Source organism: Triturus cristatus, chromosome 2_2 (genome assembly GCF_964204655.1).
Source record: "Triturus cristatus chromosome 2_2, aTriCri1.1, whole genome shotgun sequence".
NCBI classification, from domain to species: Eukaryota; Metazoa; Chordata; class Amphibia; order Caudata; family Salamandridae; genus Triturus; species Triturus cristatus.
Window position 1 is genome coordinate 631185324 of NC_140582.1, and position 26501 is coordinate 631211824.

At 42.3% G+C, this 26501-nt stretch overlaps 1 protein-coding gene across 3 annotated transcripts in view; it reads left to right on the forward strand.

The window, feature by feature from the left end:
• AADAT (aminoadipate aminotransferase) overlaps nt 1-26501 on the forward strand; it is a 286660-nt gene that overhangs the window by 234969 nt on the left and 25190 nt on the right. For all 3 annotated transcript variants that reach the window (XM_085641829.1, XM_085641831.1, XM_085641830.1), the window contains exons 10-12: nt 7731-7792; nt 17422-17486; nt 19769-19875. In XM_085641829.1, coding sequence (XP_085497955.1) covers nt 7731-7792; nt 17422-17486; nt 19769-19875 — 234 coding nt within the window. The remainder of the gene's footprint in view (nt 1-7730; nt 7793-17421; nt 17487-19768; nt 19876-26501) is intronic.

Sequence of the window (26501 nt, forward strand, 5' to 3'; positions counted from 1 at the left end):
TGTTACAGTGCACATGGGCTAGAGAGTGTCATAGCATACGCACTAGCTGGTGGAATACAACACAGAGGTGTGAGGCACTCGGCGGGCACTGGTGGGTGTAACACAGCATTGGGCTCAGCCAGGAGAACGCTGTGACTCTCAAGTGAGGTTTGTTTCCTTTCCAGAGAGTAAAATAAAAAGTATTACACATCCGGCGGTGGATGTGTATTTTATTAACCGTAAAGGGGGTTTCTTGCATAGTTTGGTCGAATTTTTGTCGAATCACCTTTGAATGGCTTGGTGTGCGTGTAAATTAAATGTGCCCGTCAATAGCTACCCATGATTGTATAAATAAACGACAAGGGTGTCTACTTGGAGAGTAACCACCGGCGGGGGCGCCGGGATTAGGCACGGTAGGGCGTCAGACACGTCAGAGCTTCACTAGCGGTGTAAATACATTCCATGTGGATTAATTCTATGCATAGTCGCCTTTTAATGAATATCACGCAAATCGTCATGGTGATAGGTACATACGGTTTGTCCAGCATGTCCTAGGTGTTTCTATAAATATATAAAAAAAAAAAAAAAAAAGGCCTGCCCCGGGAGATGGGGTCCCCGGGGCCATAAGTGACCTGAGGAGGGGGGCAACGCAGCCCCCCTCCTAAAGAATAAAAAAAAAAAAGGCCATGACCCTGGGGTTGGGATCCCCGGGGCTGATTAAGGCCTTGGGAGAGGGGGGCACGTTGCCCCCTTACAAATTTATTATTATTTTCAACCAAAAAAATGAGGATGCAGGCCCTGGGGGATGGGGTCCCCAGGGCCAGTAAATTAGAAAAAGAAGGGGACCCACACGGCCCTCCTTCTTAAAAAAATAAAGTAAACAAAAGACCGGCAGCGCGCCGGAGGCCACACCCCCTCCTTGCAGCACTCTGCAAACGTGCCCCCTGGCCAGTTGTAAGTTGGGGAATTAATTCCCCTTCAATACTGAGGGTCCCTGAGGGCCAAGTAGCCCAACAGGTATCTCCAGTATGCGCCAGGGAGCTGTGTTGCAGACAGGTGTTCTGAGGCCACGCCCCTTTTTACACCTCTATGCAACGCAGCTCTGTGGCGCTTACTGGAGGTACCTAGTGGGCTAGTTTGACCCTAGAGACCCTTAGGATTCAAGGGGACTTAATCTCCCAACTTAAAACGGCCACAGGGCGTATTTACACAGTGGTGAAGGGAGGGGACGGGGCCTGAGGTGACGTGTGCAAACACGCCCTGTGGCGCGTTTTAAGTTGGGGAAATAATTCCCTTTCAATCCTGAGGGACCCTGGGGCCCAACTAGCCCACCAGGTGCTTCCAGTAAGCGCCACTGCGCTGCGTTGAAGAGAGGTGGTCTAGGCCGTGCCCCTTTTTACATCTCTCTGCAACGCAGCTCTGTGGCGCTTACTGGAGGTACCTAGTGGTCTAGTTGGACCCTAGGGACCCTCAGGATTCAAGGGGACTTAATCTCCCAATTTAAAACGGCCACAGGGCGTGTTTACACAGTGGGGAAGTGAGGGGACGGGGCCTGAGGTGACATGTGCAAACACACCCTGTGGCGCGCTTTAAGAGGTAGTTTTAATCCCCTGCCCTATTATATACTAGGGGCTTACAGAGGAGGTCATGCTGATCACAGGGGGACCCCAATGCATAGTGTTCCCTAGTGTATGTAGGTGTTTTCACTGTATTCTGAGTGTCTTTTAACATAGCACTGGCTCTAGGACTGGTTAGTCAGACTCAGTTACCACCAGTATCCGTCTGAAAAAGTTGAGGGTACAGGATGATTTTGCAACAAGGCTTCTTTCTGCTCTTCTGTTTGTTCTTTCTGCATGTTATCCTTCTTCCTGGACTTTTCTTCGTCTTTGAGGACTTCTGTTGCTTTTTCTGCATTTCTTTTTTTTCTTTCTGTGCGTTTTTTCTTCTTTCTTCACATGTCCTATCTCTGTAGGCATAGTTAGAAATTAGCATTTAAAAAACCTTTGAAATTCACTGAAAAAACCATAGGTTTCAGGCACGTTATAGTTAGGAATTAGCATTTAAAAACCTTAGAAATTCACTGAAAAAACCATAGGTTTCAGGGGCGTTATAGTTAGCTGGACTTTTCACTCGTACAAAACCATTGAAATTCCCCCATTATAGTTAGTTCAGCTAACTATAACTCGCGCGCCTGCAATGCACTGCTGATGACGTCACATATTACATCACTCATGAAATGGTCAGTGACATCACTCATGACATCACTGATGACATCTCAAATGACATCACTGATGACAACATCCTTGTGATAGAGTGGCAGACCTCCTCTCCCACTAATATAACCTTTGATACACACATTCAAAAATAGAAACTAAAATTTTCAAAACAATGGACATACCAATATCAGTTACAACAACCTATTCAGTAATTGTAAGATCCACATCCACTCATTCACCAACAGTCCTATACAGTCACTCATACATGTACTCACTCATCATATGTACTCATACACCTATACATCCTGTTAACGCCACTCATCCATAGTTACTCACACACCTAGTCACTCATGCTAATAAAGAATCAAACATCCATTAACTTGCATATACAGTTATACATACACCACCACACTTACCTCTACAGAAACTTACACATACTTAGTCTTTTAAACAATCACTTATAGAAACACATACTTATTCATCCAGGAACTCTTTCAATCTCTCACTCTCACATATACTCACTTATATACACCAATAGTCACATATACTAGTTTAAAACCTATGTAGTTACTCATAAAGACACTATTGAGACAGTCATTCACTCACTAACACACCCATGCACACACTCATCCACACATACAGTCCTGCACACATGCTGTCTTCAACACATACAAACAGTGAGTCACTCATTCATGCACATATGCACGACGTAATACCCCCCACCGAACCATACAGACACTCAGACACTCATACTGACACTCATACTGATACTCAAAAAACCAACTAATAACCTATATAGACGCTCATGTAGCTACTCACCAACCTATGCAGCCACTTATACACAAAGTGAGAGACTGATACAGATATTTACATATTTAAACATTTCTCACTAAGCCATGTATTCACTAAGATACACTTAATCAGTCAGTTATACAATCAATTTTTCAAAAACAAATCATCCATTTAGAAACTTATATACCCATTTATTCTCCCATCGACCTTGAGATATACATTTATAAAACATATGTAATTTTCAGAAAACACACATTCACTGGATGATGTCATCAGTGATGTCATTTGAGATGTCATCAGTGATGTCACTGACCATGTCATGAGTGATGTAATATGTGACGTCATCAGCAGTGCATTGCGGGAGCGCGAGTTATAGGTTGTTGAACTAACTATAACGTGGGAATTTCAATGGTTTTATACGAGTGAAAAGTCCAGCTAACTTTAACGCCCCTGAAAACTATGGTTTTTTCAGTGAATTTCTAAGGTTTTTTAAATGCTAATTCCTAACTATAACGTGCCTGAAACCTATGTTTTTTTTAGTGTATATGTGTATGTATATATATATATATATATATATATATATATATATATATATATATATATATATATATATATATAAATATAAAGATACACAATCCTGACACGCTTATTTCAGCATTTAACAGGTACGGACCACAACGTGCCTTTAAGGTTTAATGTGCAGGTTTATTGCATCCACGAACAGCTACATTCATTTCACACAGCAAGTGCTCGGCATGACGCGTTTCGACAGCAGGACGCTGTCTTGATCCCATATATATATCCCCACACCCGGGAGAGAGGCCAAGGTTTCAACCAACTCCCTGTTTTCTGTTTCTTTGAAAGAATTAGACCAACTTGTGACACACAAAGTAAGGTACACAGGGGAACCTAAAGCTAGTCACATTCCTTACCAGTGGAATTTAGATCTCACAGGAGATTTTAATTGGTCCTACTGGCTGTGGTGGACTGAATTCATTTTGGCATATTTATTGAACTGAGACTTTTGAATTTATCAATGGCTTTTGACAATGCAGACCTCAGGACTTGGAAATGTGTCTCACGGTGGTAGGAAATGTGACACTTGGGCCTTAATCTTTGTAGTGCCCTTACCTTACTGCCCCACTAAACAAACTAGAAATTGTCCAAAAGGTTAAAACGTTCGTGGTTGAAGGAGTCTGAAAAATATATGCTTTATCCTCTGTGCCCCAATGCCAAGACTCGTTATTCAGCACTGGATCTCTTTCCGCGTGATGCAAATGGCACACCGCTCCCTCTGTAGTGCAATGCTTCTGTTTCGAAGGGGAATTGTAGGTCATGCTAAGCTTAATACTCACATCAGAGCAGGGCAACCCAAAAGGCTAGAGTAAACTGGATAGAGGATAAAGTAAAGCCGAAATGGTTCCACTTTTCTGTTTATAATTTAAAAAGTAGGGTGTGTATAGAGCAAACCACCTAGATATACAACAATTTTAATCTTAAGAGATATATGACCCAAATATCCTGTCAGTAACAGCTCAGTGCTGAAAAGTGTTTATATAGAGAACAGTGGCACAGGAATATTTGTTAAATTAATTAGCCTTCCCTGACAATAATAACTAGAGGTAGTGATATAGTATACTGGCGAAAATTGCAACATTGTTCCCCTTCATGAAGGTTTGCAAAAGTGCTGTGTTTTGCACTTCCTGCTACTGTTTACAGATTCCGAACTTCTGAAAAAGAGGATCACAACCAACATCATAAGCAGCTGTAAAATAGTGAATGCCAAAGAGCTCCTCTGTGCATGCCATATAAAGACCCACTTAGATTCTCCGAGGGTTACCTTTCTTTCTCATAGCTCCTTTCAAGGCCCAACCACTTTAGCCCCAGTAGGATCAAAGCAGAATGTCACCCCTTCTAAGCATATTGATTTCTCCTTCAGGACTGCAAGATCAGTCCCTTGAAAGCAGCCAGGTGTTATTGGTCTCCATTGCCATGTGCTTTTGAAGATAGATGGCAACAGAAGGGCAGCAATCCATTTGTTGAAAGAATGCTTTGTTCAGTGTCAGTTTATCGCCTTTTTCAGGAAGGAAGTAGATAAGAATGTTCCTCAATCACATGTGATCCTTTCCAGGAAAATGATTGAGGTTATGAGCTAGCTAGTTATGTAAAGGCACGAAAATAGCAACCTTCTAAAAGTCACTTTTGGAGCATACTTTTTGATTGATTTACATTTTGCTCAATTTTGAAACATGAGTGTGGCATTCCCATCCTTCTCTGAACTGGTCTGAGGTATAATATGCTTCAGTTACCAGTAAAGTTTTGAAAGGCTTCAGCCATAACACGTATGTCCATGGTGACCCATTTAAATGTAAGTGGATGCATTGTTTGTGTTTCAGATTAAAGCATTATGCAGATAAGCTAACAACTGCAGGTTAGACTCTAGTTACATAGTGTTGAATATGGCCCTTTCTGCAGAATCTCCCCCAAACAGTTTGCCTTCCTCCTCCCCTTTTTCTGACCACGTTTTTGTTGGCTTTACGACTCTGGGCACTTTACCACTGCTAACCAGTGCTAAAGTGCATGTGCTGTCTGCTTTAAGCATGGTAACAGTGGCTTTTTCTGCCTGTCTCCAAATACACGTCTGGGGTGGGTAACAATTGGGCTTTGTGCATTCCCTCCAGACAGCCACACACAGAGGGAGCTTAGGTGTAATTCATGAACCATCAACATCCTGATGGATCATCCTGGGCAGTATGGGAGGTAGAGGCTGACACACCAGAATGGGCTGTGCCTGTCCCCACACAGAGAGCTGCATACCCCCCTGTAGTGAGTCTGGAGGAAGGGCAGGGACCTTGTGCACTTGAAAGGCATCTCTTTGAAGTGTTCCCCATTTAAGAGGCCCAACTGGGTATAAGCACTGGACCCCCTGACACCTCCAACTCAGTATGCTTCTGGAGGTGAGGGCATTCTGCCAGGACGAAGGGCTGCATTGCTGCTGAAAGGGCTTTCACTTTGCCTGACTCCTGCTCTACTGTGCCTGCCTTGCTGCCCTCTTTGCATGGGAGTGAAAAGGACTGGACCTGCATCTCTACATCCCCAGAACCAAATTGACTCCAAGGGCCTGCTCGCTTGCCTCCTGTTCTGAAGTCTCAGGGAGATCAAAGACTTCAGCACTTGGACTCTGCCAACTGTGAGTCTTATCAAGTGGTGCCAATCCAGTCCTGGTCCTTTGAAAGGGGGTTTTCTGTGCCCTTGACATCAATGCATCTTCCAACCAAGGTACTTTTTTTTAGCAGGACACAGTTGGTCCCTGTATCCGACCCGTGGTTCATTTCGGTCTGCCTGAACGTTTGAATTTATCCCGGTCAAGCGCGACCAGATAAACCTAGTTGGCGCTTTATGCTTGTAAACACTATATTTGCAGATATTCTTTAAAAATTCATAACTCCGATTCTGCGTATTAGATTTTTGTCGTTTTGGGCTTGTTTGTACATTAATTTAAGCTCTATATTTCTAACCTGGTGTGGATTATTTTTGTGCGGTGATTTCTCTGTTTTAAGTGTTGCTCAAATGCTTTACTCATTGCCTCTTAAGTTAAGCCTGACTGCTTTTGGCCAACCTACCAGATGGGTGAGCACAGGTCAATGTAGGATGTGTATCCACCTTACCCTGACTAGGATTGTGGTCCCTACTTGGACAGGGTGCATACCTCTGCCACCTAGAGACCTAATTTCTAACACATAGTTTTACATCTTGCATTATAAATGAAACATTGGATGCAGTTTTGCATTTTAACATTTATGCCACCCTGAAGTGCTATATGGTTGTTCTGAAGCTCATAGCAACGTGTTTGCTAAATATGTGTAAAGGAAATAGTTTGACAGCAGGTGCACATTTGCCATTTCAGCAGCCTGAACCTTTTGTGTACGCTTTACTGCTGACACAATGGCAAACACGCCAATTGAATAGCAAAAAGGTTCGCGTGCAGATTTAGAAGTTTCTCAGTACCCTGCTACCCAACCAGCAGTTAAATAGAGCAAAAAAGTAATAAGGTTCGGGGGAATCAACCTCATTAGATGAAAATACGTATGTCTTTGGCGTTTGCTAAGTTTACTAACTGCAAGCTTGCTTATTTCTCTGTGTTGCATCCTATATGATAAGATTTTTTTTTTATTTAGCACCTACTTTGATCTGTCATCAAGGTCAACGTTCATCATAGGTCTTCCTGTTTTATTATCTAGGGTTGGGGGGATCATGTATAGTCACGCCTCTACCCCTGCTACCTGACTGAAATTACACCACTGCTGTATCTACCTATTTGAGCTCCAATAGCCAAAGAATGTTTAAAGCGATAAAGCTTTGAGTCAGATATTCTCGAGGTTTGTACGGAAGTGGACAAACGAAACACAGCTGCAAAATCGTGTGCAGGAAGTATGGTTTAAAATGTATTTGACTGTCTTTAGATAGCTGCTTTAGGGGTCTGGTGCAAACTGTCCACAACGTTTCCGTTGTCCTAAAACATACTGATTGTAAACCCTCAAGGTTATGACACGTTAAAAACTACTTTTCAATCTGAGCAGAAACAAGCATTGCATTTACTGGAAACGTATTGACCTTTTCTGCCCACCTATATATTTGATCATGTTTGCAAAACTAAGCGTCCGATTAGACTTCTAAAGTGTTATAATAAAAGTCACGTGAATACATTATTCGCCTTACAAGTATGTACTGTTACTTTTTCAGATCATGACATCAAAACTACTTCATCAGTGGAGACTGGAGGGGTTTCTTCAACATGTTGACCGGTAATATTATTGTGTCTAAAGAATACACCTTGGCAGTAATGTTCCTTCAAAAAAAGCATTTGTGCATGAGCTTGAGCCATTATTTATTTTTATCTGTTTATAAACAGCTGTGTGGACATACATGTTCAACATTTTTCAAGTGTAAATTACTTTCCGAAGTTAAGAAGTTTAATGACATTACCCGGCTCTTCAGTGTCTCTCTTTTGCTCTCTATGAGGCCATGCTCTACTGTGTCTCGCAGAGTTTGGAGAGAGTGTGTCTGGCGGCCTCTCTGATAGTTCTATCCATGACCTTTCTTTTTTCAGCCTTGATCTTTTCCTGTGAGCATAGTGATGTCTAACTTTGATATTGCTTCCCTGTTTCATTCTCATTTCGTGACCTCTCTGTCTAATGCCTCTACTTTTTTTGCCTCTCATATTTCCATATCAGCAGTACGTCTCTCTGGCATGCCTACATATCGTACGCCTCTTAAACGCCTTTCATTCTGTGATAGCTCTCGGTTGTGTCACTGCTTCCTCTTGCTTCTCGGCTTTCTTCCTCACTTGAACCCAAATTCTGTCTTGACTGTGTGTTTTAGGTCGAGGACCGTCTGGTCTGCCGAAGGCAGAACCGGAAGTCGGAGATTTAATGTTTCTGAGAGTGGCTCCTTAGCCCGCCTCTCTTTTTGCCTCTCCTCCATTGGCTGGCTTCCTAAACGGAGGCCAGCCATTGGAGGAGAGAGCCGTCCCTCCAAATAGGCTCCCGTCTTTTTCAGATTTGGGGGCGTGTTCCTTGCTGTTCTTTCCACTTTTTAGCCACGCCCTTTTTCGAACAGCAGGAACACGCCCTCGAATCCGAAAAAGTTTGGAAGCTTCCATCCGCCATTTTTTAGCAATCACGCGAAGCTCCGAGTGCCCTGCCCCCTCGATTTCTGCAGCTGAAGGCGGCACAGTAACGGGGCATGGTACGGGTAAATGCGTTGCTTGTTTTTTTATTTGATCAGAAAATGCTTTAGTTTATCGACTGAATTTAAAATAAACTATTTTCGCATAATGTAAAGTAGTAGGCCGTTTAGAAGTGGAAATTTACTTTAGTTCACAAGACGTACTGAAGCTTTTTATGTTTCTCACCTGGTTCCCGGAAGAGGGCGAATTGGAGGTTTGACCGGTGTTCGAGGAAAGAGCCGTTTAGGCGAGTTTAATTTGAACAAAAGACATGCCATTTGCTCCAATAACTATTGGCGGGTTATAAAGTGATGAAGCGGAGGTGGTGACAGCGAGAGTGCGCCGAAGACTTGTGCTTTACCGCGCATCCTTGACGTAACGTCTCCCTCTCGCACCCATCAATTACTGAAAATTGCAATCATCCTTGACGTAATGTCTCCCTCTCGCACCCATCAATTACTGAAAATTGCAATCAATTAGTTGCCGCCATTGCTCCCAGGGCGGGGGATGGGCACTGCCTTCTATGTAGTACTCTCGGGTGAAGGGGGCTGCTAGGTGCTTCCCTTGGAGCCTCGCCGGGTGGAGGGGCAGATCCCTAGAGGTCTGAGCCTCCTGCTGGACCGCATGCGAGCAGCCCAGCCCAGCAGAGGGCATCTCTGCCTTGTCCTCGCTCTAAGGTGGCCATTGTATGTGTTGAGCAGTGCCCTGGGGACGCAGCGGCCCTCGCGCTTTTGCTCATTTCAGATACAATCGAAACCGATGCCTGGCAGCTACAGCCAATCCCTAGGACACGCTCTGCTCAAGTTACAGAAGAAAAACAAAGGGGAATAAAAAAGTTACGCAATACATTTTCTCATTTTATCCTTGTGTACACGATTATTGAAACAACCTAACAGGACCTGTAACTTGACAATAAATATGGCTTTCGGGGGAGTAGTAAATACTTATCGAGTTACTTCTGAAGAGTACGAGCTAACAGCCATTGTGAGTTATTTTGTTTTTGAGAGGGTAGTGTTAGTTTTAGTCTTGTGTGTAGTGTTGCGCTTTCATTTCCAATGCGCACGTTACCCTTGCGAGTTGCAGCCGAGAACTCGGGAGCCCAGTGCGTGGTCCACAACCACCCCCCTCCCCCGAACACACTCACACAATTCTGCGGGGCCCGGTGCGTCCTCGAACCCTGCGGGCACGGACAACAGGGTCCTGGTGCTTCGTGGGGCAGGGTGAGCTGCCAGCCGTTCACGGGCAGCGCAGAGTATGCTGACAGGTGGATCGCAGGTCTGTTGCGCATGCGGGCTGCACAACCCTTGACCATGGGCACACACTTGGAGATGCTTGGAATGATCATGAAACAGCAGCAGTAGCGGTGCATTGAATGTTAATTGCTTCGTGAGTGAATGCGTATGATCATATAGTAGTGGGCTGTGTTGCACTACGAACACGAAATGGTGCGGTTCATCCCCTGCCTAGAAATGCAGACGGGCCATTCAAATGTCACGATCAGTCGACGCGGGAAGGTAGGGTCTAGGGAGGCACAATTTTATTAGCAAAAACAAACGACCTGTTGAATTGCTATACCTGCTACCCCTTCAAAAGCCTACACGAGACAGGAGTCCCTCCTTCATGCAAACCCCCCCCCCGCCCTCTCGCAACAGCACGTTAAAAGAAGGGCAGCATGCTCAAACTAGTACGGCAGCCCAGGTGGTCCGTGTCCCTGCTGCTTCTGTGGGTTGGGACCCTGCAGGTTAAACATACGAAAGTCACGGAGCTCTTGCTCCGACTTTCATCTCTTTGTGGTGGATAAAGAAACTAGTGTTGTTTAGTTGGGGTAATACTAGTCACTTAAAGCTCTGTAGAATATTTTCTGTTAGGTAGCAGTTTACAGCGCATTTCAGAAGTTCTTGTCCCTACACCAGGCTCCTTCCGCTAGGCATCACATTGCTGGTGTGAACCGGGTTGTTTTACAATATCTAAAAACTCAACTTTCTTTCTTTGGCGTAACAACGATCGGAATTGACCAGTCCACGCTTTTCTTGTTAAATTGTGTTTTTGTTTGTTTAGTTTTTATTTTATTTTCAGAAGGGCACCGCTTCACCTGAAAGTCAGAAGTGTTAACAATAAACTCAAAAATACGATGTGATGCTGCTTTTGTGAAGGGTTCAAAAACGTCTACAGTTAATAAATTAAATTAATTGGGGTTTCTTTGTACATAAATATGTTTTGCTAGGGTAACTATGATATCTACAACACAGCAGGTGATACAGGAGACAGGTTTACAACGCTACACAGAGTGCAATCTTTTTTAAACATTTCAAATATACAAAGCTCTGTTCTTTACAACAACAGTATTTACATAGTTAAACTATCTCAGTTTATTGACTCGAACAGTCCATATTCTAGCCGTGTAATTTCCCTTTGGTTTGATATAAAAACCTTGGTTGGTCTATTGACAAAGAAGGTAGTAAAAATAACTTTAAAAAACAAGGTACACGTTTTGCTTTAAGTGCATTGGTTACCTTTAAGCCTCAACTGAACTTTCCCTCCTGCAACCGACAACCCCCTTTGCCCCCAGACGATATGCACATTGCTGAATCAAAAATTTAAAAACACCATCCAGGGCTCCCGAAGGATCAACATAGCGTACCTACCAGGAAGGCGAACATTCGTAAACTTAAACAAAATCAGTGAGAGTAGGAATGAGCACTTCAGCCAAAAAAAGTGACGTTCTCGGCTAATCGCCGCCTCAAAGGAACATTTGACATCATTGTGCAAATTATTTAAAAATATACTTTGTATGTTTTTTTTGTACTCATGAGGATGCTATTAAGGAGGCTGGGCAGAGATTATGTTTCCTAAAAGTAGCAGCTATGGGCTGGCAGTCCCGGCGGCCTCGCCACTGTCCATGTGATCGCTCGTGTCTGGCTGCAGTCAGGCTGCTTGTCCGCGCTCGGTGTCCTACCGCAGGGCTTTCTTCTCGCGGTTTGTGCATTTCCTGTTTGGTCTCTGGTTGCGTCCCCGGGTCTGTCTCTAACACACCTCCTTCCCGGCGCCGGGCCCAGGCAAGGGGCTGAGCTGTGTGAGCTGGGCGGCGTGCTCCTTGGCCATATGCAAATCAGTCTTGACCCTATGCCTCATGGGAACAGTCCAGCCCGAACTCCCAAGCCAGGTCCTCCCTGGACCAGAAACAAGCATCCTAGGACCGGTTTTGGGGTTTCACCCCTCTTCAGCCAGGATAGCTTGATTCCAGTGGCACAGTGAGCCCAGGACCCACGTCTGGGCATAGCTGGCGCACTTAGGGCGAGAAAGCAAAAGACACACAATTGATGGACGAAATGCAGAACAAATCAAAACATTCACCCCCAGTCAAGAGATCTGGGTTAAATCCATCATTCTTTTGCTCACCCTGCCACCCCAGTTTAGACCTTACCATATGCAAATCAGTCTTGACCCTGTGTCTCATGGAAATAGGCCAGCCTGAACTGCCAAGTCCTCCCTAGACCAGAAACAAGCATCCTAGGACAGGTTTCGGGGTTTCACCCCTCATCAGCCAGTGTGTCTGTTGCAATATACATTATCAAGTAAGACAAAAAAGGGTACAAAGTTCCTCAGACAAGTTAAGAAAAAGTAGTGATTTCAGCACAAATTGTCGTTTGCCATGAAAACGGAGGGGGAAACCCTTTAGTTGGAACTAGGGCCCTCACACACCCAGCAAGCTAGGTGTCATGCTTCATCATTTGAGCCTGCCCCTCGTCAGGTCGGCGCTGCAATTCCTGACGGGCTCCCAAGATTGGGGCTCTTTGGCGGGGATCTTTTGTTCCTGCCGAAGGGTGCTGTGGGGGTAAGGGGCCCTAGGATGTGTAGATGTGGTGTACGAATAAAATAGGTACTGTTAGTGCACAAGAATTGTGTTTAATAAAGTGGTAAACAGCCTAATTAAAAGGAAAGTGAGGTGGGGATAGCTACTAGTGATTATGATGCTAGTTGTGTATGCCCTACTCTCTGGAGGATCGACATGTTTCTTGCCCTTCAGGCCAGTAATTGGTCACGGCAATTCATCAGGATCAGGGAAAACAAAAACTATCTACAACAAGGTATGTGTGTTCTACGTACCGAAGAGGTGCTCAGGAGTCACCTCTTGTGTAAGCAAGGTAATCTTGCAACAGTCTCCGGCGGGTATAAAGGACTCCTAACGTGGGTCCTGCGTCAATGGACGCGTAGGAACGAAGACCTACCCCTACCGCCGCACCTCTTCGGTACGTAGAACACACATACCTTGTTGTAGATAGTTTTTGTTTTCCCTGATCCTGATGAATTGCCGTGACCAATTACTGGCCTGAAGGGCAAGAAACATGTCGATCCTCCAGAGAGTAGGGCATACACAACTAGCATCATAATCACTAGTAGCTATCCCCACCTCACTTTCCTTTTAATTAGGCTGTTTACCACTTTATTAAACACAATTCTTGTGGACTAACAGTACCTATTTTATTCGTACACCACATCTACACATCCTAGGGCCCCTTACCCCCACAGCACCCTTCGGCAGGAACAAAAGATCCCCGCCAAAGAGCCCCAATCTTGGGAGCCCGTCAGGAATTGCAGCGCCGACCTGACGAGGGGCAGGCTCAAATGATGAAGCATGACACCTAGCTTGCTGGGTGTGTGAGGGCCCTAGTTCCAACTAAAGGGTTTCCCCCTCCGTTTTCATGGCAAACGACAATTTGTGCTGAAATCACTACTTTTTCTTAACTTGTCTGAGGAACTTTGTACCCTTTTTTGTCTTACTAGTTGCTTGGGTATGTACACTGGACCTCGTTAAACCTACCCATCTATCCCTCCTTTTGTTGACAATATACATTATCAGCCATGGTTTTCTGTTCATCTGAACTTCTACGCTTAGATGTGGTCAAAATATATATTATTTTTACCTTGTGGTAACTGTTGTGTTGACTGTGTCATTGGGGTTTCTTATAGACCACAACTATTTTAGAACTCAATAAGAAAGAATTTTTTTTTTTTAAAGTCCATCTGCCTAAATGAGTTTGACAAGCTAACAGAAGAAATACCTAGAGTGTAAGGATTTTCTGAGGTTCTGGTGATTGTCATGGTTATCATAAGTTTCCCTGCCAGGTGATGCGTTTAGCAGCTGACATGAGTATGGCTACCCAGAAACCTGCTGTTTTGGTTTGAGTGGCTAGCAGAGATAAGATTTGAAGCCCCTCACGAGAAGTTACGGTAAACATTTTCCAGGTGGGAAGCTGATAAAGGCTTACTCTTGTGTCAAAACCTCCAACTCCAACTCCACCTCTGGCTGTCCTGATGATATCGTGGTCACTAAAACTGAGAGCAAGAAAGTTGTGAAAGGTAGTATGGTACATCTGTCTAGACAGTGCTGTAACATCGGCCGTCGACATACCTTGCCCCTGAGGTCCTGATTCTTTCAAAATTAGTTTGGAGGGTCCAGTCCAGGTTGCAGTTCTCTCTGGTGCCATAAAAAGCTAAGTGCCAATAGAAATGACAATGCCATTTATTTAGGGATACAAAAATAATAAAAAAATGAGCAATACCAATAGCTCTACCTATAATATTGCCGAGACCATTGCATTGTAAATGCTTGTTTTATCTGGCCATGGGAATTTGTATTTGTTTATATGAACTTTGGCACTGTGATTTTTCTCAGTGATCAGTCTTTTGAATGTGAGATGTCATCGTTTTTCATCATTTAGGTCAGTGACCTGTATTTTAATGTGACGTCATTTTCAGTGATGAATCTGCAGTGTTATTTCCTGCCATGTTAATAAGAGAGTTAAAGGGTTTCCTCAATATGTTCTTGCTAGACATTATTTCAAACCATCGGCCTTACACGACTTATGTATGTTCTTCAGTTTTCCTCGTTTGGTCTTTTTAATAACTGGTATCATCTAATCGTCTAACCACAATTTAGATCAATCCCTCCACCTGTCTTGCACTTTCTTTCTCTCTCTCTCTGCCGCTCTCCCTTCTGTGGCCTGGAAGGAAGTCGAGCCTTACAGTTAGCGCCATTACACGCAGCATCCAAAAGCTGCAGACTGCTCAAAAGGCAGCAGCAAGAGTACTCCTAGGAATCTCTAAATTTGATTCTGTTCCCTCAGCTTTATCCTGTCTGCACTGGTTGCCGGTAGTTAAACGGATCCAGTTTAAATCACTTTGCATTGCCTTTAAATCACTGAACAAGTTTGGTCCAACGCAGCTGGCAAAATTGCTTAAGCCATATTTTCCAGCAAGACCTTTCAGGCCAGCTGAGCTTGGAAATCTTGCTGTTCCTAGAGTTAGTAGGGCTAGGTGGGGTGACAGGTGCTTCACTACCACAACAGCTAAACTGTGGAACTCTCTGTCAACCTCGCTAACTTGTTAAAATTTAGAAAGGGCTTAAAAGCATGGCTTTTTAAGGCATTATTCATAAACTTACTCCAGCTAGAGCTGTACGTGCTAAGTGCAACGCCTAGACACCTAAGGGTATTTGTTGCGCTTTATAAATACATCTTCATCGTCATCTTCTTCATGTCAGTGAGGAAGGTTTAAGTTCTCTGAAGCTAGCCTCTTCTGAGCTAGCACCTGAATCACGTTTTTCTTCTCCTTGGCATGGAGGATGGAGGGTTTGCCTTTATACTTGTGAAGAAACTAATGTATGAAAATGTTGCAAAAAGATGCAATCATAAATAAGTTGAAATGTATTTTCATATTCCATAAAAGATGTTTTTTAAATAATTATTATCAAGTATATATTTTGTGTTTTTGCCATGGTGCAGAACTCTACCCCCACCTAAATAAATTACATTAAATGAAGGCTGAATGGGCTATTAGAAGTAATCACTTTTCCAATGCCACCCTCATACCACCCACACCTCTTGATCATGAAGTTTGTGCATATAGTGGTGGTGGCAAGGATTGTATAAGAGGCTCACAAGCTCCTCTGAGACTCCATCTAGCTCCCCTTAATCAGCCTCAAAGAACAGCATTTAATGTTGTGGGTAGGGAAGGCATATGCTGGTAGGACCAATCTTTCCTACCAGTCTCTTGGTATTGAACTGTGTGGCTTGGTAAGACAACGCGGCCACCCGCCACTCACATCTTCTGCAACTTCCTTGCACCATCCACAGTTCACAAAGCACAGCATCTTTTATGGTCTCTTCCCATTACCAAAGCTTGGAGGTGGTGTGACAGGCCCTTCAGTCCTATTCTCCATCTTATTCTACTGTTTTAAGCTCGCCGAACTTGTGATGACAGCACAAAGAATGCTAAAATGTGTGCTCTTAGTATAATGGCAGGTGGTGCAGTGAATAATTTTTCCCTACTTGGGGGATCATTTACTAAAGAGAAATGTGTGCCTTACCGACCCCAACAGTGCACGCGACGCATTGGTATGTTTGGAAGCATAAAAGGAATGACCCAAAGTACCAAAGCTGATTAGAATACACTCAGTGACTTCCCCTCTCTATTGGAGGCCTTCTGGTTTGTACGGTGAAATTTTTCGTGTGTGGTAAAATGCACTAGTTGAGAAAGGAGATTCTCTTGCATATAAAGAACATCACAGTGATTACTCCACTCATCTCTTAGGTGATATTATTAGGGGACATGGTGAGTGTCTCATTTATATCATGCCCTCTCCGACTAGCACGTTGATTACTCAACTTCAAAAAGCTTCTGCTTCTGAATGTATGCTTACTGTTAAATAGAAAGTATGTTCAAACCTGGTCCGCATTCTGTGACTAAATCTCTAGGGATGCAGCCCTTAAATTGAAGTCATGCATTTAAAACAATTCCTCATGTCCTAGTAAGCCTGATTTACAGATACCTGTCCATGCCACATTGCTATTAAGTCTATTGAATGCATCAAAAATGTCATTGTTATGTGACCTATTATGAGTATTGTGTCATTATTCAGCTAAGACAAACTTGATTTTTCTTTGGCTTGGGCTTGGTTAACTAATTTCTAGTCTTGATGACATACAAAACTTCAGTGTTGCCTTTCGCTTTTAAGATAGTCTGTTTTGGTATGCTTGCCTAGTTTTCTTTTATTTGACTTATCTTATGTGCCCAAATAAATAAAAAAAAGGAAACCTAGTTGGTCAGTTTCTTCTTGTGACAGTATTACTAGTTTATTAAATACTTTTTGTTGCATCATTTTTGGATACATTGTAATTTATAATAGTGATTCTTGAAATACAGTTAGTAATTTAGTATGGTGGCAGGCTAGTATGTAATGTATTGAACCCACAAACTAATAAGCTCCAGAAATTGCCATGCTTTGTGTATACCTTGAGATGTCTTGAACTAAATAATCTTAAAATAATTACAACTGTCATATTGAACATGTCGTTGAAATATTTTTTCCAAGATGGTGGTTAAAGGGTCCATCCTGTGAATGATGTCACAATAGATCTCAAACCCAAGCTCATAAAATGTAACAGAGCAACATTCTTCAATGCCCGTTGTTGGTTATTGTTGGAGATGCAGGACATTGCTAAAAGATCTGGTTTTTTCCATTTAGTGGATTGTCTCTAAGTTTAATATTGGTGGTAGTGGTATTCTGCCTCAGCAAATCACTGTCCAATAAAAGTTATGTAATAAATTATAGATTTAAATTTATATGAATAGTTTAGTAACATCAAGTAATTTGATTATTTCCTCTGCCTTTCTTTTACAAAATGCATTCCTTGTTGTCTCCAGTGTGGTGGATTTCTACCGGTCACAGCGAGATGTTATGCTTTCTTCAGCAGAAAAATGGTTGACTGGTTAGTAACTTTTAACAAAATACAAATTGTTTTGGTGTGATTTTTTTATTTTTCTCACCATCAGTAAATGGAAAGATGAATAATGGGGCATATTTACAACATACCAGAACACCAAACAAAATCAGTCTTAGGGCATGACTTTTAAATTTGGCAGATGGGATACTTTTCATAATCGTGACAGATATCCAATCTGTAATATTTCATAAGGGATAAAGTTCCTCCTGCCGTACTGTAGAAGGGTAATGCAAGTCAAAGGGGAGTCCCATATCCATATAGATGAACAAAAATCGAAGGCAGAGTTCCATTATAGGGTCATGGAACTACAAGGTGACTTACAATATCCTTTCACGCACAGGGTACGTTATCCCATATAATACATGGTCATATTATTACCTTTTGCTTGGATGCAAGAGTGTGCAGTTCCTTGGACAAGGTAAATATGATAATAGTCTGTCAGGTAAGTGGAATACGCTCCAATAGGAGCAAGTGCCCACACACACCCCGAAAGGTGTCATGCTTCATCAGCTGGGCATTATCCTCGTCGGGCCGGCACTGCAATACCGGACGAGCACCCGCGAAGGGGCTCTTTTATCGAACCGACCTGAAAGAACAGATGAACTTGTCTTTCAGGTCGGTTCGATAAACAAGGTAGAATCTTGCATTGTTACTTATGGTGTGACTGATTACTTAAATTATCTGCACGCATTGAAGAATCAGGCACGCAGTAGGTTAATTCTTCTTTGGTCCTGATGAATTGCCATTAGACCCTTAGGGGCTGGAGTAGGCGAGGAACAAGTTGACTTCACATTTTCGAAATCAAGCACAACTGCTCTTTAGGACCAATTTATCCCACACGAGGAACACTGATTTTTAGTTAGGTTAGTGAGCTACACTAGTAAAATGTACTCAAACCCAGCATCACTAAACCTATTTTGATCACCCTTTTCACTACATTACTCTTCACACCCCACATAACCACACTCATAAAACTGCATAACCAAAAGATCTCCAGCAAAGAGCCCCTTCGCGGGTGACCTTCGGGCATTGCAGCACCGACCCGTCGATGAGCATGCCCAGGTGATGAAACATGACACCTCTGGGGTGAGTGAGGGCACTTGCTCCGATTGAAGTGTATTCTACTGACCTGACGGACAAATTGCAGTGGTATTATTTCAATCAAATCACAGGGGTTGAGGAATGACTTCGCATGATCCCTAATTCCAATCCTCTATAACTACACAAGAAGCATATTCAGATGAACTTTGACCTTAATTAGAGTTCAAAGTAGGTGATGTCAAAACAACATTGCCCTAAAATGCAGGATGCAGCACAATGATTCCCAAACCCAGAATACACCAGACTCTAAATGAGGCCCTTAGATTTTCACTGGGATGAGAGAATACAGCTTACAGCAGTAACACATGCCTGTAGGTGTCTGAAACTGCATTTGATATATTTAGAGGTCAGTTATATTCAATATCTCCGGTCAAATAGCCCAGGATATCTCAAATTCATACATAATTGTTTAGATTTTTGCTTTCAAAGGCTTTAGAAACAATTCTTAAAAAACCATGTGAGTCCGAAGATGTAAGATGTACAGACTGAACTATAATTCATTCTTCACATTGCTTTTCTTTCTGCTGTTTGCATGTTGAAATGACGTTCACATCAGCAATTTTTTTTTTATATATAGCGTTAATCTTGAAATGTTTATAAAATCTATTTAACTATTCATTTGCTGTTTTGAAAAGTTATTTACATATACCTTTCGGCTGAAACTCTTATTATGCAGAAGTTTTTTAAATTTTGATTGTGCTGTTGTTTGCTTAATGTTAGCGTACTGATTATAGGTTTCATTATTTTCGTTTGAAAGTTTCTTATGGGTGGTTTGATATGAAAGATGTGGGGAGGAATGTGAACCAAATAGTGTGTTGGGAAATCGTTAAATATAATTGCTTTGTTAACGTTAAAGGATTTTATGCGAATAGGCAAATATTAGGTGGGTATTTCACTTTGCAGTTTGGTGGATTTGTAATAACTAAGAGAGGAACCAGGAATGATTGTGTTTCACATTAAAGTTTGACAGTGCATAACTCTGTGAAAACACTTGGCGCAGTGCAATGTTTTGTTGAGGCAGTGGTGCACACCTTATCCAGTTGCTTCAGTCCAGCGCTAGAGGTAACAAAGAATCATTGTGCCCGAGAGAAGCAAGGCCTGCAGAGGTTAGGGGAGATGCTCACACACCTGACCCATTTTTGCTTAATGTGTTTCTTTAACCCTAGGTTTGGCAGAGTGGCAATGCCCAGAGGCCGGCATGTTTCTATGGATGAAGATAAAGGGGATTTCTGATACAGAAAAGCTGATCATGGAAAAGGCCTTTAAGAAAGAGGTAAGATGCAATTTCATTTAAAAGCACTATTTAACAACCTGTTTTGACTTGAAGGTAGGTGAAGTAAAATTGTGTTATAATCTCTTTTGTCCCAAGTAATATACGGCTGTAAATATGGTCTTAATGAAGGTGTGATCATAACGGTCATTAATGGCTTTTCTCAAACCCCTAGACGATTTTGACCATGACAGAATATTGAGGTGCTAATGGCAGTAGCAGGCAACAGGAATTGATGTGAGGTGATATATGTGCTCCCTGAGGTAGACAGGGATGATGGCAATATGAGATTCTACATGTTTGATGAGCCATGTTGTAGATAAATGTTACGTTATTGTCACTGACTGGGCCAGAGTGTCTCGCATGGAAGGGAAGCTAGGTACTGACGCACAGTATAAAACTGCATATGACAGTACCAGTTATGTCAGTGTGCAGGTACATGCTTATAGAGTGTGACTGAGTACATCATTTGAGTTTTTAAGTTGTATTCTTGTTTTTCAGGGCCTTTATTTGGCCGTACAGTAAGCTGTTCTGCTCGGGAGCAGTTGTTCTTGCCCCGATCTAGAAGACACGTTTATCTCAACTGTAACTCCAGCGTGTTTAATGAGTTCTGTGGCTGTGGGCATTACTAAGGGTTGGAATGTGCAAAAAATACTTTTAGTATCCTTGGCAATGTTAAATAAACTGTAAAAGACTTCAAGTTTGTGGTAACTAAATAGCCATCAAAAATTGTCCACTCTTCCTAGGTTCCTTTTGCTTCAATTCTGATATTGGGATCAACTGGCTCTGTTTGAAAAAGGTGGACCTATTGTTGCTGTTTTTTCTGTGTTCAACTGCATGGCCAGGCATGATGATTGCAAAAAATAAACAAGCAACAACAGTTCCAGTGAGTTAAGGACATTGGCTTTTTTTTTTTTTTTTGGTAACAGACCCTCAATTTAGGGTCTGATTTTGATCATTTTATCTTTGTAAAATGTGAAAAAAATATTTAGTGAGATTAATGTGTGAGAACCAAACATCAACTTATTGTTGCTGTTTGTTCCTGTTTTCAACTGCCTTGCCAGACATGATGTTTGCAAAAAGTAAACAAGCAACAACAGTTCCAGTGAGTTAAGAGGTTTTCTTGTTTTTGGCTACAAACTTTCACTTTGTGGCGCGATATTTATAATTTTATCTTTGAAAAATATATAGTGTGATTCATTTTAGTGAACCAAACATGATATTGTTTGGTAAGCATTCTCCATTATAGTGCAATGACACCTACGTGACTATTGTTATTATACATTATTTTGGCACTAGAATTAACAAGATCTTCATGTACAGAGAAGCAGTCCCTTTTAATTCTTCCCATAGCACATTTGATCTTGTTTTTTTGTGGCGATTCTAGTTCATGCCACTTAAAGAGGCTGATTTACCCAATTGATATTCAGATGGAATAGAAACTTTCAAGTATGTTGAGTTGGTTCTCAATATGCTAATATCTGTAACCTTGCTTTCGTCCTGCATTTCTACAACTGACCATTAGTATTTTATATGTTTTGAAAAACCTTGTGAAGTTATGAGAACAGGCGAGATCAACATGTGGTATTCATTGGTAGATGTTGGCTTGGGTTAAAACATGATGATGTTCAGTTCCTGTTAGCTATTATCCTTTTATATGTGATTCAAAGTCTTGAGCTCAGCTGAAGTGCACTCCAAAAGAAAAGCACATTTCAGCCTGGGATTCAACTCTATTGTCACCTTTTGAAGCCCCTGCTCTCTGCCTGTCTCTTCAAAAGATTGGCTACACACTACTCAGGCTGGGTGGCAGGAAACCCTGTAGGATCTTTAAAGTGGGCACATTTGTGACTGAAAGATTCTGTCACACCTTTCCAATTAGAAGGAGGCTCTAACACCCCCCTGCCAAGCTGTGTATTAGGTCCGTACTAAGTGTCAAATCTCCCACCACCCAGGAGTTCTTGGGGTCCCGTGTTGCTTCTACCACGAATGTCTAGCTTTCACCTCTCCACTTCATGAAGCCAAGTGTTGGTTGAGGGAAATATTATATCACTTATTCCATAGAAGAGGGAACCACAAGTTGATTGATTGTAGCTTAATAGACGTTTAAAGTCCACCGACCATCTCCGGGGCAGCTCACTATCCAACTATCAATCCTTGGACTCCTCAACCTAGGTAGACTATGTGAGACATCAATCATTCCAGTGATAGCAGGATGACCTCTACACGGTGTATGATGGGGTTAGTGAAAAGACTGTCAAGATGTACAGCCACATCAGCAAAGGGTGTAGCCTTCGGATCACTGTTGGCTCAACTGGGAGATCCAGGGGTGGAGTTGAGAATCAGAAGGGGCTGTGCCTAGCTGAGACACTTATTCACCGTTTTGGATTGTAGGTGCATAGTATACTTCAATAGTTATGATTCTACAAAGCATCAAGATAACTTTATTTCGGTCATCAGACCATAAAAGTACAATAAAATATATACATGTACAAGAATAAGACCATAAATAGAAGTTGATTTAAGACAATTATTAAACATTAAGCTATCATTGAGAACTAAGTAAATTATTCCATTAAGTATAATGTAGTATACTTCAATAGTTATGATTCTACAAAGCATATAAGTGCCTGATTATTACTGCAAACTGTAGGAAGAGATTTGACTTGGTATTGAATAGGATTGGCTAGCTCTGACCACAAATGACTGGCTGACTCTTAAAAACACTGTGGCTCACATACTCAAAGGGGTGAATTTGCCTGGATTTAAAGAGAAGACGTTGCTGCCTGATTCACTGACTCACTGAATTCCTTGTCTCATTGTCCTTGTCTCATTTGACCACATTTCACCACACCTGAAGGCCTTGAACCGGCTTCCTCTTGAAGCCAGAATCCAGCTCAAGCTGGCCTGCATCACACACAAAGCCTTGTACACGAACTCCCCGGCATATCTCGCCCAGAAAATTGTGGTATCTGGGAGATTCAGAAACTCCCGGTCCGCCAGAGACTGTGTGCTCCAGCCACCCCGCTTCCGCAAGGAAAAAACATATAACCTAGCGTTCTCCGGAACTCGCTACCATCTCCATCAGAAGAATACCTTCTCTGTCAATCTTCAAAAAGGAAGCTAAAACCTTCCTAATGAGCAAATTCCTCCAATAACTCTCCTTTGTCGCACATACCACCTTTTATCAAGGGTTTTGTTTCTGTGCATAATCTCCTGTACTGCTTGGCTCTCTCTGTGTACCAATTCTCTCTCCTTCAAATGTTCTGCCGGTTCTCTCTGCCTTTTGCTATCATTTGTCCCCTTGTATACAATTGCTGGTTTTGTCTTTTTATCACTGACATGTCAGTCGCTGATTTTGGTACTGCACTGATTATTGTATATAACTCTGGCTTTTGTTGTATTGTAGTCAATTCCCTAACCCCCATTCCTTTTGTTTACCTATGCCTAACCTGTACGTAACATGTTTATCCCAGTAAAGCGCTCTGATACCCTAACGGGTCGCGTTCGCGCTCTATGAAACCTCAAATAAAAAAAAGAAATATATATGTTTTCCTACCTGATTGGTTTTGTTTTCTTTGTAACTTTTCATCCCTGCATTGGATTTTATTAATTTATTTGCCATTTTTCTTATTGCATTTAGTCTTTGAAATTAAAATTGGTTGACACTTTTACAGCCTGTGCTTTTTAACTGTATTGTACCACATGCATTTTCTCTCAGGAAGGCTTTCTGCTTGAGGAAATCTAACAAGGGTGAACCAGCGATTGCTTTCATAAACTAGCTATGTGAGGGAGATCAATTGGGTCTTGTGGGAACTCACTCACAGCACATCCCAAGACTATTGTCTCTATTTGCAATAGCTTAATACTCATTGTGCCTGTATGAGCCATGAGTCACGTCTTCTCCCAAGGAATGTTTTGGATAGGTGTGGGTGGTAAACGTTGCTCCTCCGGCAGTGTTCTCGGAGTTTTACCCACTCTGCTTGGAGCACGGAGTTCAGCAAAAACTCCGCCAACCGCCACTTGGTGGAGTATTTTCTTGCACGCAGCTCACCAACAGTAAGTCGGCGAGTGAGAAAATCGAGCACTAGACCGCCTCCTGGCGAGATTTCTTAATGCGGGGGGTCACAGTAGGTCGTTACTACTCACTTTGAAAAAGCTTCTCGCATTGGGATAGCTGCCGCTGAAGTTAAAAATCTACTTGAGTGGCAGAAAGAAGCAACACCCTCCTGCTTGTGTTGCCGTTCTCGCTGTTTTACAGCATGGGACAAGCTCTCGGTGCTAAAAATCAGCACGAGCAGCGCAATGTACCAAACTCCACCACTCACAGAATATCACTGAGTTTTTAAGGTAACTCTGCGAGTTCCGCCCACCCCTGGTTATACAGAGGGTTGTCTCATATGCCTTTGTTATAGGAGGATATTTAGTATTTTATAGCACTTGTTGTTCAAATCTCCTTGGTTAAACTTGGAAAGAGCAGTGTTTTCCAGCTGCAGTTTTTAAATCAGAAACATTTGCCTTTGGAGTATGATGTACTTAGTTTGGAAAATTGTTAGAAAGGTTTCTGCCTTTAAAGAATCACTAACTACAGATTTCACTTGCATGCTTACAATGAGTTGTTCCTGAGAGTAATAATCATATGTGCCTTTTAATTAATTTTCAAACCTCTTGCATTGTATTTGAACAATCCTGGCAATATTTTAGGAATTATTGTAATTCTGAAAAAGCTGTAATTGTATGAAAAGGAAACAAGCCTATACCCTTTTTTATTACGAATTAATCAAACCTGATTTTAAAATAACACGTTGGACACAAAAACACATAGAAATTTTGCGTTCACTCCAAACAGACATGTTAGCAACAAAATACTTGCAAACACGCGTAAACGTACGCAACTTAGTGATCCGAATAATTCCGGGTCAATGTGGATTTACCTACTTAACTTTTAACGAAGGTGAAAAAGTAACAATTGCATACAAATCCCACTTGTGTACACAAGCAGAAATGAAATTCACTTCTACAGAAAAAATTCTGACAGCAGTTCAAACCGCTGTAGCAAAAGAAAGAGCCCTAGCACAGGGGAAACGCATTATGGTTGTGACTCCTGTACCAGTCCTAGAGGCATTTACAAAGGCTAGCATTCCAAATGCAAAAGCTTTGCATCAGAGATGGATACAATGGGTTAATTCTCTTGCTGCAACTGATGTTGAATACGTTTTTGATCCACATTTAAAAACACAAGCATTCCTGCAATATGAACACGAATGTCCTCTGCCTACCGAAATTTTCCCTCTTGACCAGTACGAATTTATAATTTATACTGACGGATCTGCACAGTCCACAACGGGGAGTAAACAAGCTTACAGTGCAGCGTGTGCTATCGTTAAATGTCACATGCGAGATGGCAAATTCTGACCAATGGTCACAAAAACCCAATCTCTAGGAGATTGGACAGCTCAGCGAGCTTAACTACAAGCATTTAAGATGGCACTTGAAAATACAGATCGCGCATTCCCCACACTGATGTGCGATTCTTTTTACTGTGTTCAATCTTACAATGAATATTTACAGAATTGGATTCAAATTGGTTTCAAAGATGCAAAAGGTGGCACAATCAAGCACAAATTGCTTTGGGAACAAGTAGTTCAGTTGCGAAACGGACTGCAAAACACTCACGTGATACACACGCTGAGTCACCAACGTGATGGCATTCAGGTTGAAGGGAATTCATTGGCTAATGAAGCCGTGAAAGGGGCTGTACAACTGGCTTCCGTAGCTGCAATCACTCGTTCAAAGACGAAAATAGACAGCAAAATAATGCTGGCTGTCAATGCATCAAGCAAAGGCAGCGGTGCGGCATTACCTAAAAAGTTTCCACTCTAATACTCATATATAATTGATGCGAATGGCGTGCCGTTTACTCGAATCCCTGGAGTGGGAGTGGGGGATAGAGTAATTCCAAACATGGAACATAGACTAGAGCTAAACCTAGCAGCACATGAAGGGCTCGCCTCTGCCCATGCAGGTGTTTAAGCCACAGTGGCGTTATTAAAACAAAGGTACTGGTGGCCCGGCATTAGGAAACAGACTAGAAATTATGTTTTGGACTGTGAGATATGCCAAAAAGATGAAAGTCTCTACTGTGAAATGTCCTGCACTGACGCCCTTGTTAATTTCAGATAAACCATTAGCTTGTGTTTACCTGGACCACTGCGGTCCCTTACAAAGGTATGGGAACTATAAATATATCATGGTCGCAGTGGATCTAGTGCTCTAGGTTCCTATGGATGTGGCCTCCGCGCTCGGCTGACGCTCGAACTGTTATAAAAGATTTGCGAGTCTTTATCGGCACATACGGAATAGGCACACTACATTCTGACCAGGGTCCTGCGTTTAGCTCTAGAGCTTACAAAGAAGCCATGGCCAGTCTGGCCGTAGCATTGCGGTATTCTTCTCAATTCCATCCTGAGGGAAATTCAGTTGTGGAAAGAAAAAACCCGGACATAAAGCAGTGTATAACAGCTAGGGTATTAGGTTTGGGTGATGGGTAGGTCAAACATTTATATGGGGTCCAGCGTGCAATAAACAACTTGCCAAGAAGTTCTCTAGGGGGTGTCACTCCATATGAGGTT